The sequence below is a fragment of the Equus caballus genome, chromosome 15, assembly GCF_041296265.1.
Source record: "Equus caballus isolate H_3958 breed thoroughbred chromosome 15, TB-T2T, whole genome shotgun sequence".
Lineage (NCBI taxonomy): Eukaryota > Metazoa > Chordata > Mammalia > Perissodactyla > Equidae > Equus > Equus caballus.
Window position 1 is genome coordinate 99,746,852 of NC_091698.1, and position 14,427 is coordinate 99,761,278.

A 14,427-nucleotide genomic window follows, 5' to 3' on the forward strand; every position below is an offset into this window, starting at 1 on the left:
GCATGCTTTCCATGGAAAGCAGAGTGACGACCTGGATGGGCTGTAAGGATCTTTCAGTGCAGCAAAGACCCATCCTGTGAATTAACACCCCCCCCCCACTACTCCTCCCTCCTCCCTCTGACTTGTATTCCCTTTTTCCCTTGTGCTATGGGGAAAGTTGCTCGTTTCTGCTGAGACAACTACCCACAAAGACAGATCCCTTACTTCACAGTGTATGAACACAAAATATGGAAAAATATTGAGTGCCTATATTTGAAGTAGGAATAATCATAAAGGCACAGATGTGGCTACATATTAAAAAATGATGACCCTAAGAATGAGTCCACAAAACACACAAGCTGACCATCTTAAGCAATATCAGCTGTTCTAAGCTTTACATTAATAATTGTTTGCTATTTGTCCATTCAGATTAAGTATTAGCTGACAGCAAAGCTATGAGAAAAATTGACGGGAGAAAATTTTCAGAGAAATAGTCTATCCATTAAACTCCCTCCCTGCTGCAATTTGGGAAAAACAGTAACATCATTTAATGCAGCTACAGAAGAGTACTAGCTAATTCATCACATAGCAGTGCTCCTAAGAGCCTAATCTGAGAAGCGCCGATTTAGTAGAAAACTCAGGAAGGAGAGAGAAATAGACCTACAGACTTAGTATTGGTGCAAAGGCATGGATTCTTTGTGATACTTAATCAGGCCGTTGTATTTTTCCCAACTTGTCGGGCCTTTAAAAGGAAGTTTTTCTTCTTCTTTCCGCATGATTGATGATCATTTAAAAAAATTTTTAGATTGTGTGAGAACCAGCGGACATTTCTTCCAGCTTAACACAGTCCCTAGCCTTTGGCGGTGTGGCAATGCTATGAATTTGGCAAAGAAGATACCTAATTAGGGTTATTTTGTCCCAAGGATCACTTCTTCCCAGTGCCAGAAAACACGATTAGCCTTGGCTAACGGGGAATACCATCTTGGGCTTTCACTGAATTCATCCCGGATGTTAGCATTATCCCTCTGCTAGAGTAGAGAACACAACAATCTCATTTCCCAAAGGCTGCCAGCTTCCTGGGAAGAAATCAGTTTTGCTAACAGTGCAAATACACCCTGTGCTACTTCCATGCTGAGTGCCAGGTACTGCTCTTAGATTCCCATTTGCTCAGTCAAGACTTTGAAAAATTGCACCTTTTCCTGACAGTAAATTAGCATACTCAGGGAGATGCTGGCTAAACAGGTAAGCCACCCAAGAAGCCAAATCAAAACAAAGCCACACAAAAAAGGCATCTCTCAACTCTGGTTCTCAGTAGCGGCTAATGCACATCACCGCATGCAAACGCTCTGTGGATGCGGTAGCACAGGGCGTGTCAGGATTCTGCCTTCCAGAGCATGCAGAACAGAAAGGAAAGAAAAGGAGTGCTCTGCTCTAGAAGGAGGGCTGCTACATGAACCCACTTATTTTCCTGGCAAGACAGAGGGACGGAGCCCTCACCTGCCACTCCTCCAGGTAGGAGGGAATGGCTGCTCCGGCCGCTACTAACCTAGGCTGCGAGGCAGGATGAGGCATCAGGAGAGCAGAGATTCCCTAGAGATGGTTCCCCCAAACACAAAGGACTTATTCAATATGCAGGTGATGTGACAAGCTGAGTTGTCAGCAAGCTAGTGAAGCTAGTTATAACTGTACTTATCTGCCAAAAACTGGGGCAACCCGTTGACATTTAAAGAGAACTAAGCCTCCACGTCTTTTGGGAGGAAGCTCAAGCAATGGAAGTGATGGGAACCAAAGTTTATGCTGCCAGCAGAGGCTTACCAGGCCTGTTTTCATTTCTGTTGTGGAGGGAGGACCGCTCTGGCTTAAGCTGAGACCCTGGGTCTAGGGGAACACTTTAATAAAGCAAATATACCAAACGACTTAAGAGCTGTAAACAAGCTTGAAATGAAACTCAGTCTTATTTTATGAAATTTTCTGGACTGAGGCAGTAAACCTGAGTTAAAACAACCGAGTGGAAAACAACTTGAAAGCAAATCACAGAATCACAGGTGTTTAGAGCCGGAAGGGAACCTGGCCATCATCCAGCCTAACATTCTTAATTTTAAAGAGGAGTGGTGACTGGATGAATTTGCTTCCCTTCCTCTACAGCACTCATACGCAGACACACACGCATGCGTTTATATGGGAAAAACATGCATCAGGATCCAAACTGCACGGCCCCATGAATGACGAGGTGATCATAACGCCAGTGAAGGCCGGATTTTGGAAAAGAGAAATGACCTTTACTTGCCCAGGCAAGAGACACATTCAATTCCCTAGACCAGAGGTCCCCAGAGATCCCTATAGATGACCCTTGATATCTGATAGCTCTGCCGTCTCTCCTTTCCCAAAGCACAATCAGTGAAAGTGAAGAGAGCCCCAGTGGAACACAATCCACACTGCAGGGCCGTCCTTCAAGTAGGGTTTTACTCTATTTCCTTATTCCTAAGTACTGAGAAGGGCTGTTTCTCTGGAATCCCCTTTGAGCCAGGACTTTCCCATAGGGGCCTCAAAAGCCAGTCTGTGCTCCTGCCCAGCTCCACCTGTCACCAAGGGAACTGGTGGGAGGAGGGAAAGTAAAGACGAAGATCCAGGCTATCTCCACTACCATCCACTCAGAGGACTGAGGCTGCTAATACACACCCAGCACCCGGCCTCCTGCTTGGGCAACAGAAATGCAAGCCACCACCAGTGTCTCAATAGCAACAAAACAGCAACCAACTCAGCCTTTAGACTTTTTCAAAAATCTCTACCAGCCTCCGTGGCTTTCACCAGATCTCGTCACACCAGGAAAGCTGATAACACGCCTCTTGCCACCGTGGAAAAGAGGGTTGCGGTATGAAGGGCTATGTTTGTAACTGTGGTTCAAATCCCTGGTCTCCAAAAGCCAGATGAGTAAATCATTTAATTCTGATTGGTTTTTAATAGGCTCAACTTACAGGGCTCAGTTTTCCTGCATGGGAATTAAACATGGGATGATACAAAAAGGACTTAAGGTTGGCGCAGTGTGTTAGATTTCTACAATAAAATTACTGAAATCTCTCTTCTCTTAGAGTTCTGATTCCCAGAGTCTTGACCACTTAAACGTTTTTACTTTAATGGAGAAGCAGAAATCTCTCCAACTGCAATGTTCAATTTCTAAAGACAAACGTAGCTGGGGAGAAGTTTGCTGGGTTTTTTCGTTTCTGGAAATCACAGGCTTTTAAATAAAGACCATCTGGCTCATCAGGTATTCCTGACTGCTCTTGTGAAGCACCACGGCTCTCTCTGGCTGGAGACAGCCTGAGAGGGTGCAGGCGTGCAGACGGAAAGGAAACCGAACAAGCTTCTCTCAGCAGAGGAATTCTCTAAAATGCACCCTTAATGCTGTGACACATGCAGAACCACCTGTGTCCTCTTACTTCGCTATGTTCTTCACTCTCATGTCACCGTAGCAGAGACCACAAATTAAGAGAGAATACTTACCGTGCCATGGGAGATGGTCAGAAAGCCATTTTTAACAGAACATTTCCTTTTCTGCCACACTTTTCGGATCCTTACAGATAAATGGGAGAAAAATAAGAGTTCAGAAATTTTGGACACAAGAAATAATGAACACACGTGCAAATTCCAGCAACACCGTTCCACGTACCCATCGCTCTTCTTGTAGAGGTTGCCATTCCGCTCGGTTCCGTGTTCTTTGTTTCCCTGAGGCTGATGTAAGCTATAGGCTGTACTCTGGCGAATTTGTAAATCCTAAAAACAGTCAAAAAGTTGTTTTTAATCCTGTCCAGATTTCAATTTTTAAAAAAACAGTACATAAAGAAAACTTAGCCCCTTAACTTTATCTTTAAATTAGAAAAATTTCCCCTTCTCATTACACCAAAAAAGGGACAAAAAATTTCATATCCAGGAACTCATAAATGCCACCTACTAGGCTGGAGAAGAAAATGTCAAAAATCAGTATTTCCAAACTGGCCGAAAGAATGAGCCACCTGGAAGTTACAGGTTTTCCTTAATTATAAGCCTTGAGTCCCTGATAATTGCAAGAAGCTCCTAGTGTGGCAAAAGCAGTCCTCAAAAAGGAAGGTGGCACGATGTGTTGGAAAAGACAGGGCTTTCAAGCAAAACACAAACTCACCGCTCTGCCTCTTACTTTTGGTGAGTTACTTAGGCTCCCTGCCTCAGTTTCCTCCTTGGAAAACAATACCCAGTAAGGATGGTAAATACCGGAAGGCTTGCGTAAGATCACAGGTGTGAACACGGCGCATAATAGGTATTGAACCACATTCCCTTCCTGATCTCATCAATCCCAGCAGAGGGCCCCGAGCCTAACTGCCTCAGCCTCAGGGTCGCCATCCGCTGGTCAGTGGAGAATCTGGTTGAGTCCACCACAACTGGGAAAGTCCAGCCTTCAGGTTCTTAAGGGCAAGGACCAGTGAAACCCTGGACATCCAATAGGTGCTCCACTGTGTTTAATAAGTCGCAGCAGGAGTCCTGAGCTGAGAGCGGAAGGGGCTGCCAGTGCTGGCCCTGGAAATTCTGACAGATGTAAAGGAAGCAAAACGTGAACAAAGAGTTCACAGGTCAATCAGGCAGGGCTAAGATCTGCCTCTATCTGTTACTGAGAACCCCTGACCCAGTGCCTTTCATAATAGAAGAAAGAGAAGCACAATGAAAAGTGATTTGCTCAAGATGCAGAGCTCGTTGCAGCCAGAGGAGAGAGTGAGGAGAATTCCGCCTCCCACTGACGCTCCTTCCCTGACACCATGTGCCCTTACCAGGGGATGGCCCAAGAGACGAGGGCCAGTCTCATCCCCACCTTCAAGCAGCTGACCACCATTGGGGAAACTAGGCACTGCCCAAACAATGAAAGAACTAATGCACGACAATCAATGTGATCCCAACTGCGAATAAGAGGGTTCAAGAAGTGAAGAGTTGGGGGCCAGCCCTGCGGCCAAGTGGTTAAGTTCGTGCGCTCCTCTTCTGCGGCCCAGGGTTTCACCGGTTCGGATCCTGGGCGTGGACATGGCACCACTCATTAGGCCACGCTGAGGCGGTGTCCCACATGCCACAACTAGAAGGACCCACAACTAAAAATCTACAACTATGTACTGGGGGGATTTGGAGAGAAAAGGCAGAAAAAAAAATAAAAAAGTGAGGGTCCAATGGAGAAGACCACAGGAGAGTCTGGAGGAAGTGGGCTTTAAAGATGAGGTAAGAACTGGCAGCGAATGAGGGGAGAGTATTCAAGGCACAGGGGATGCACACGGAGGCACAGAGAGAAAAAGTGGCAGCTGTGGCCACCCTCCAGGGAAATAAGGACACAGTGTAGCTAAGATAAAGTGGGCCAAGTGGGAGAAAGGACAGATAAGTTCGAGTCAGAATTGAGACTTATTTGAAAGCAACAGTGAGCCATCTGGACTGAAGCACAAAAGTTTTCAATTTTCATGAAGTCCCATTTATCTACTTTTGTTGTTTCTACTTTAAATGTCACATCTACGAGATCATTGCCTAATCCAAGGTCGTGAAGATTTATACCTATGTTTTCTTCTAAGAGTTCTATAGTTTTAAGCTTTTACATTTAGGTCTTTGATCCAATTTGAGGTGTTTTTTGTTTTTTGGGGGTTTTTGCTGAGGAAGATTTGCCCTGAGCTAACACCTGTTGCCAACTTTCCTCTTTTTGCATGTGAGCCACCACCACAGCATGGCCACTGACAAACGAGTGGCCAAACCTGGGTTGCCACAGTGCAGCATGCTGAACTTAACCACTAGGCCACTGGGCCTGGCCCTGAGATAACTTTTTTATTATGGTGTGAGGTAGGGGTCCAAATTTCTTCTTTTGCTTGTGGCTATCCAGTTGTCTCAGCATCATTCGTTGAAAAGACTATTCTTTCCTCATTGAATTTTCTTGGCATTCTTGTTGAAAATCAATTGACCATAAGTGTAAGGGTTTATCTCTGGACTCTCAATTCTGTTTCATTGATCTATGTCTATCCTTATGCCAATACCACACTGTCTTGATTATTATAGCTTTGCAGTAAGTTCTGAAATCAGGCAGTGTGAATCTTCCAACTGTGTTCTTCTTTTGCAAGATTGTTTTGGTCATTCTGTATCCCTTGCATTTCCATATGAATTTTAGAATCAGCTTATCAATTTCTGCAAAAAGACAGCTGGGATTTTGATAGGGATTGCACTGAATCTGCAGATCAATTTGGGGAGTAGTGTCATCTTAACAATATTAAGCCTTCCAATCCACGAACATGGGCTGTCTAGCACTGACTTTTTAACTCTGAAATATATATGAGATAACAGAAAAAAAAATTTTCATCTGAGAAATCAGTAATGTGCTCAGGCTATCCATTATTGAATTGACAATAGAGCCTGAACAAGCAAACTCCAAAATAGGAGAAATGTCCTCCTTCTCCACAGGGACTTCATGCAGCACTCATGCCTCCAGACAACCAGGGCAAACAGCTCATTCATCAGAGGAGGATGGTCCCAGTTTCCACATTCTCTCAAAAGGGCTGTCTATTAGCACTGGAAATTTAGAGCAACCCCAGCTTTAAACATCACTGGGAATAAATGCAATGAAGGGGAAATGGAGAAATACTGCTCACCTATATGAATCTGTGAAAGACTAAAAAATAAACCCATCAAAGACTAAGCTGTGCAACCAAGAAATACATCTATTGATTTGGGGAGAAAAAAAATCCTGCACAAAGTAAGTGGTGAAATCATGTGACAACACTGCTAAAAGTGTTCATGCCAAGCATATTAATCAGGAGTCTTTACAGGTCTAATGAACAGGATAAAGGACATTCCTCTTTTCAGCAGAATCAGACTCTATGCCAGAAGTTAAGGAAGAAACTACTGTGTCATTCTTTAGGCCAGGCATTTCTTTAACCAATTAAAAAATGCAGGCAAATCTGAAGCTATAAAATTTCAAATTTATAAATAAGAGTAATATAATCTGTTGAATAGAAAATCGAACCTGCTTTAGAACTAATTATTTCAGCATCTTCAAGGTGACTTCTAGGTGACCCAACAAAAACAGCTTTTCTGTACCTGTTTATATGGGTGTTTTATACAACATCTGATCAAGTGAAGGGGTCACAAAGGAAGTTAGCCCTTTCATAATCAAGATTGCCGGTTCATGGAATATAATCCAAGGAAAAAGAGCCTTTCCTTCTGGGGGAAGAAGAATCTAACATACAGATTAGGCATATATAGGCAACTGACCGGGGGGGATCACATTGCCCTGATTCTCGGAGACTCTCCAATATTCTGTGCTTCCCTAGGAGAGCCAAGGACGACCCAAGACTTGGTTGAGAAAGCCTCGTCGCATGGAGGCTGTATGTCTAAAGCACATAGGGTGAGTGGGCATTTTATAGACCTTCAGAAGGCTCTCAAAAAGTTCTATCAATGTCCACATATCCTCTACCCTGTGACATCCAGACAAGTTCTCAGATCCCAGGCACTGCCCATGATCTTAAGTTTTGTGTGGCCTTATGAGTGTTAGCCATCAGGTCCATAAACTGTCCAGATGAGCATAAGACTTAATATCTGAAATCTTCAGGAATGGGGGGAAAAGGGTGATGTTGCACATATTACACAAATACAGGTTTACTCATAACATCAAAAGTATCTCCAAGCTTCCTAGGACTGTAGAACATCAAACTGTTACACTTTATCTGTCCACCTCTCAGAAAGTGTGTGTTCTGACAATTCTTGTGATGAACGGATTAGCAAGGAGTCCCCTCTGGATGCTTAAAGTTTCTCTGCCAAGGGAAGACTGTGGTGTCCGACTCACTTACCATCTTCCCAAGGTACGACAGGTATGTCCACCCACATGGACACAACTAGGAGCTGGAGGCTTTGCTAAGCAAGCACTAAGCCACAGTCTAAAAGCAGTGTTTTAAATCTCATTACCACCTATTCTCCATTATTTCTGGGTACTTTTAAAAAAGATTCTAACATAAGCTATTAAAGTCACATAACATAGCTCAAAGAGAACAGACTTGCAGTGGAACAGACCAGGGTTCTAAACTCTGGCTCCGACACTACTGAGTGAGCTCCAGCAAGTGCATTTATCCTCTCTCTCTCAGATGCAACCTGTAAATGTGGCTAAATACTACCCGCCCTGCAAGGCTGTTGTCAGTATTACTGGTTGCACTTGTAGAGTGCCTGGAAAAACCTGAGAAATGAGACAGATCCTCAACATAGAGTGAGAGGACAGGCGGAAAAGTGCTGATGAAGGCCTGGAAAGGGGAAGGGGGTGAGTTGGGGGAGACCCAAAAGGCCTGAGTCAGAAGCAAGGGGATCAGCCTAGACTGGGGTACAACAGCTCCTAACTCAGAGTGGGGAGGAGGGCAAAAGTGGACAGCAGTCATGAAGACAAGGGGCCAGATGACAAGCCAATGAGGTGGGGGGTGGGGCGGTCAAGTGGACAGAAGGATCTACTGGAGACAACACCTCCCACATCCATTACTGTTCAACCACCAAGAGGTGGGGAATTGGCTCTTTCTTGGTCACTACATTTCTTCAGCATAGTCTAGGAGATCAATATTTGGCAAATGAATGAACCAACTAGTACCTGTTTATCAGGACAATGTGTTAAGTGCTTTACAGAAATCTTCTCTTAGATCTCGTAACAACTCTCTGAGGTGGCAGTGTCATTCCTGTTTTATAGATGAAGAGACCAAGGCATGGAGAGGTCAAGTAACTTGTTCAATGTCATCCCAGTAGGAAGTGGAAGACCTAGGATCAAACAGTAAATCCACGCTCTCCTGATCTGCTAGAAACTAGCTACCCAGGTGAACTTCCTGTCCCAGTCAGAAGCTGGTCCACATGTCCCCACCTGCCAGGACGCTGCTAACTCTGAATCATGCTTCAAACCCTCATTCCTGACACACGCCTGCCCAACCCACACTGAGGAAACACTCATTCTTGGAGCTGACCTCCACTAGAGCTCTCATCACACTGTATCCCAATTATTTTTCTATCCTCACCCCTAACTGTGAGCCCCTTAGAGGAAAAACTGTATCTATCTTATTCTGGCGTGTGTGTGTGCAGTGCTGGGCTTAGGGTAACTGCTGAGAGAATGGCAGCTGAACGTTCGAATCGATGAACACATCTTTCCACTGAGGCAGAACTGAAGGCCAGTGCCAGGCCACCCAGGAGGCAGGGAAGTGGACACCTGGCCAGAAGGTTCTGATTAAGGCCAGATTCAGGCATGACGAGATATGCGAGCCCAGACCATAAAAGTCCGAGTCAGAAGAAAATTACAGCTGGTATGGGCCTCTGCTACCAGGACAGCACATCCTGTTCGACCACATCCTGCCAGCCAAGGACACTTTAAAGGGGGAAGAACAGCTGACAGAGAGACCACACTTGAGATCTCCAAAGTGGAAAAAAATCACTGTGGTTTCAGCACCTCGACCTACCAAGACCACAACCCAGAGCCTGAACCCTCCCCCCAGGTGCACGGTCAGGGTTCTCAACATCAAAGAGCAGAGAGCCCACATGCCAATAATGAGGCTTTGACAGAGAATTCGGCAGCCCTGCAGTGGGTTCTTCCTGGCAGAACTCCACTGAGATGGTCATTTGTGGGATGGGGAAAGCAGGAGACGGTAAGGCTGACAGGGCAAAGGCTCACGCAAAAATGAGCAGTAGTGAAGGGTTTTAACTTTGTAGAGGGGATCTTTTCCAAACAGTAAAACTATGGTGCATATACAGGTGTTCACTGAACAATTTTTAAACTTTCTTATAAGTTTGGAAATTTTCATTAAAAAATTATGGAAAAATACCTCTTTACAGAAAGCAGAAATTATCAAGAACAAAATATGAATTTCAGTGATTCAGAGGTGTGGGGACACAGGGATCATAATGGCACAGTCTCCTTTTCAAAGTGTAGCCCTAAGTGACAAGGAGTATCAGCCCAAAGTCACAATATGCAATGGCCACGTTCTTCACTTAGATCAAAGCTTGAGATGTACACGAAGGAAATAAAGAGGAAAGTGGCTCCTACTAACCATCAACACAGTTTCCCTGGGGCATGTTACCTAATATTTATGAACTGCAATTATGCAGTTAGAATCTTTTTTTTTTTTGAGGAAGATTAGCCCTCAGCTAACATCTGCTGCCAATCCTCCTCTTTTTTTTCTTTCTTTTTCTTTTTTTTTTTGCTGAGGAAGACTGGTCCTGAGCTAACATCTGTGCCCATCTTCGTCTACTTTATATGTGGGACACCTGCCACAGCATGGCTTGCCAAGTGGTGCCATGTCCGCACCCGGGATCCAAACTGGCGAACTCCTAAAGGGGAACATGCGCACTTAACCGCTGTGCCACCGGGCCGGCCCCTAGAGTTAGAATCTTTTTAACACTGAATAAAATCCATCAACACCTTCAGTTTTCGAAGTCACAGAAGAGAATCCAAAAAAAGGGAATGAGAGCCTAAACAACAACAATGCCCAAATGTTTAATTCTCGTTGATACTGGAGGGACACAAGATAGACGACCGATGATAAAAAGTATTCTAAAATATATAAAATTTAACTTGCACACATTTGCTTATTACTTGCACTTGTGTTCACAGACTGTCCAAATTATGGAACACCATCATCAAAAAGCAATGCAGAGTGTGATACAGAGAAAATATAACACATTCACAACTAGGAGATTGACGAGTTTGCTCTCTGGGCAGAAAGCCCAAGCAGAGCAGTAAACAAGGCTCACTGACCCTTCTGTGCAGTCTGGGCAGGTGGGCTGGTCAACAAACCCACACAAACAACAAACCATAAAAGACTTCTGGTCTGTGCTGGAAAATCTGTTATGCTTTTCTGCAAAGCTATAAATAACCAGCTTTCTGACAACAGCCAGTTTTCCCAAACCTAATTTTGCACAGCCAAAGTAAACACGGCTCTTACATTGTGCCCAAAGCACTACTGAACTCCATCAACCGCTCTCCTTTATTTTAAACCTGAGTTTCACTTCAGAGGTTTGATCCTCCTTCTCAGACAGGAGCTGCTTTCGACCATTCCCACCAGTGCACTGGAGAGCTGGCTGCCTTGATGGCGTTCTGCCTCCCACATTAGCACTACTTCTTCTAGTTATAATCAGGCCACTATTTTCTCCGTACTCAAGTTCTTTTTTTTTTGTTTTTCTGTTTATATCCCACATTTGGGAATATCAAACTGTCAGAACTTACATTCTATCGATTGGGATGAAGTCACCACGCTGTGGGTAATCTCTAGCACTACGTACAACCTCAATCTGCTAATGTCTCACTTAGCTGACCCACTAAATGAACAATATGGTACTACAACCTGACGGCCGGAAAGGCACAGAAGGCGGGAGGGCATCCTCAAGCTGCTCAAGGTCTAGCTAGAGAAAAAGCATCTGTGCACTTGAAGACACAGCCAACAACCCGAAAGGAACAAGCTGTGATTGAAACAAGTCTTCCAAACAGAACGTGCGATATGAACTCAGATCACTGGGGCTCAGGTGAGCAGAGGCGGCTCTCCAGGGGTGGGGCTTAAGACAGACTAGAAGCACATGTAGAATTCAGCTATGCAGTGGAAGGGGAAGGGCGAGCTGCCTCATTTTCACAAAGGAGTGACAGCAAAAGCTTAAACCGTAAACTCGGAAAACTTCCATTTCACTAATACTTAGGCATTCAAATTCTTTAGGCTTTAATAAAACCCACTGCTATTGAAAGAGGAAACGTGAAAATTAAAAATGCTACTAGCCATTAATATATACATGGAAGAAATATCTATTTTTTGAAGTTCGTGAAGAAAGCATGCAAATTCTCCAATTTATTAAAATACTGAACTACTTACTCTCCTAGACTTCGGTCACAAAAGGTAAATGCATTTGGGAGAAAAACAACAATATTCAGTAATAGTACAACAATTTAAAACAAAATAGAGCATGCCAAACCGCTACTAATGAACTTTATGCTCTGTTAAGTAGTTTAATAGAGTTATTTATCTAAAATCTACTATCTATACATTCAGACACATTATAGACAAAGAAACCAATTTATGTTAAATTTCACATTACAGTATCCACACTGTAGTGAATATATCATAAAATTACCTTAAAAATGTACTTTTTAATAGTTTTTTAATGAGCTCCCCAAATACTAATTATCACTACAAATGTGCTAGTATGTTCAGAAGTGATTATATGAAAGAGAACTAAGGTTTTCTGCCCACTGGAATGCAGCTGTAAGAAAATCTGTCTCCTGACATTTTACGGAACACAGTCTCAGGGCTGAAAGATTCAGATGTCACCCGTCACCTGCTGATGCCCACAGGGGCAGAGGCCATGTGTGTCAGGCAGGGGAAACCAGAGTTCCAGGTAGAAAATCAATGGCATGAATAACCAGTGTCTGTGCGACAGAGACACTAAGAGCTACTCATCCAGCAACTGACAGCGCAAAAGGTTTACACACTACCAGTTAAGGCCATGACTACTGTACATGCTCCCCCTACGAAGTAAGCATATTTAAAAAATGGTTTTATAAAACCAAACTGAAAGAACAAATGAAATGTTTTGGTGCTGCTTGATATAGCCCCATTCCTCAGTCCCAAAGCCTCTGAGACATAGGTATAAAAACACGGTCTTTCAAAATTAAACCCCCTCACCTCTTTCTGTTCAACCTGCAATGCCGATTTCAAAATATCTCGAAGCTGTATCAGCTGCCTTCTTTCTTCATCCTGGGCCTGTTTGATCTTTAAAAACAAAACAGAGCGAAGCCTGACTGAGGTTCGGTGAGATGCTGGAGTTCACAGGGCATTTCCACATGAATGAAATGAATGCCTCTGTCACTAGTCAAAGCCTCCCCAACCAAGACAAGACAGAGGACAGGAACCAGGACTCGGTACTCCGAGCGGCACCACAGGGCTGTTAGCCTGTGGCTGCGCACCATGCAAACACAAGGTTAGACGGAAGCAACATTTAAACGGAAGTGTTCGCTGCATAAAACCTGTTTCAGCTCTAACGTGGGAGAGAAGCTACTTACTGTGTGCAGATCTGTTGAAAGTGTTTCAATGGAAGGTTTGAGGCTTTCAACCGCTTTCAGTCCATCCTGGAAAAAACTAGGGGAAAAAAGGAGAAACAAAGATTGTGTTTCATAAAAGAGGAAACAATTTTGTTAGATGGAGAAAAAACTTCTTTAAAGGAAAGTGACTGAAATCATTATTTAATTCCTGGGGGAAAAGACTGTATGAACTGAACGTTAAAATCTCAGGCAAACCAAGAAGAAAATGTCACTCAAAACTATGCGAAGTGAATAGAAAAGGAACTGCAATAAGCCTAAGAATTTGTCATTTTTCTTGACTCATATAAAATGAGCCCTAAATTTTCAGTTCATAATGGGAAACAGGACTCTACTGACAAAGTGCAGCAAAGGCTTTGGTTCAGGAGTGGAGGAGTCTGGGGCCAGGAAAGCAGGGGGTGAAAACAAGGATAAGACACTCAAAAACTTTCCTTGACAGGCAAGAGCTAAGTGGAAAAGAGAAAGAATGCAGGAAAAAAACAAGCAAGCTCGCCGCACATGAATGGCATTGCCCCATCTGCAGAGTAGGAACCGTGGTTGGGAATCTGAGATCAAATATCAAAAGGAGTTTTTTTTTAAGGCTCAGAACTCAATGCTTGTGAAGTCATTTATAACAAGTGATTCAGGAAATACAATAGAAGCTAGACAAGCTTTTCTGCAGCAACAGTAGGCTGATGTTCAGCACTACCTCTGAAGCGTGTTGTGTATAACCCTTTTGAGAGAAATGAAGAAAAGGTTTCTCAATGCGTGCAAGACCTGTAACAAAGCTTGTAATGCCTACGTGATTTGGGCCCTGCCTCTGTCTCCAAGCTTCAATCCACACCATTTGCCCTCATTATTCACTAGGTCCCAGACACATCAGCCTTCTCTCTATTCCTCTGTGGCCACCAAATCCTTCCTGCCTCAGGCCCTCTGCACATGCTGTTTCTTCCATCTAATGGCTTCTCCCTGCAGCATATCTTCTGTTTTGCCTGGCTGATTCCCACTTATTCTTCAAATTTTGAGTTAAATATGGCCTCATTACTGAGGCCTTCCATAATCCCCTACTTTAAAAGAGGTCTCCTTGTTATATTCTCTCAGAGCATTCTGTCTTTTGCTTCAAACACTTACACAAATGCCATTATGTATTCATTAGTGTGATTATGTAAAATATAATTCCCCTGGTAGACTTGAAGTTCTAGGAGGGCAAGGACATGGTATCCACAAAGCCTGGCACATTTCAAGCACACAATATTTGTTGAATGAAGAAATAAATTAATGAAGGGAAAAAGGAGAGTCTCCAACTTCTGCCAGTTTATTGTATACTGAGGAGACTACCTCCAAAGTGACCTGGGTCTCACATGTGTTCATGCGAGGTGATGCTTATT

General features: G+C 43.7%; 1 protein-coding gene across 11 annotated transcripts in view; it reads right to left on the reverse strand.

The window, feature by feature from the left end:
* Positions 1–14,427, reverse strand: part of ASAP2 (ArfGAP with SH3 domain, ankyrin repeat and PH domain 2) — a 176,799-nt gene that overhangs the window by 46,605 nt on the left and 115,767 nt on the right. For all 11 annotated transcript variants that reach the window (XM_023619569.2, XM_070235912.1, XM_023619565.2 and 8 more), the window contains 4 exons: positions 13,025–13,100; positions 12,648–12,734; positions 3,647–3,750; positions 3,481–3,550 (listed from right to left, as the gene is read on the reverse strand). In XM_023619569.2, coding sequence (XP_023475337.1) covers positions 3,481–3,550; positions 3,647–3,750; positions 12,648–12,734; positions 13,025–13,100 — 337 coding nt within the window. The remainder of the gene's footprint in view (positions 1–3,480; positions 3,551–3,646; positions 3,751–12,647; positions 12,735–13,024; positions 13,101–14,427) is intronic.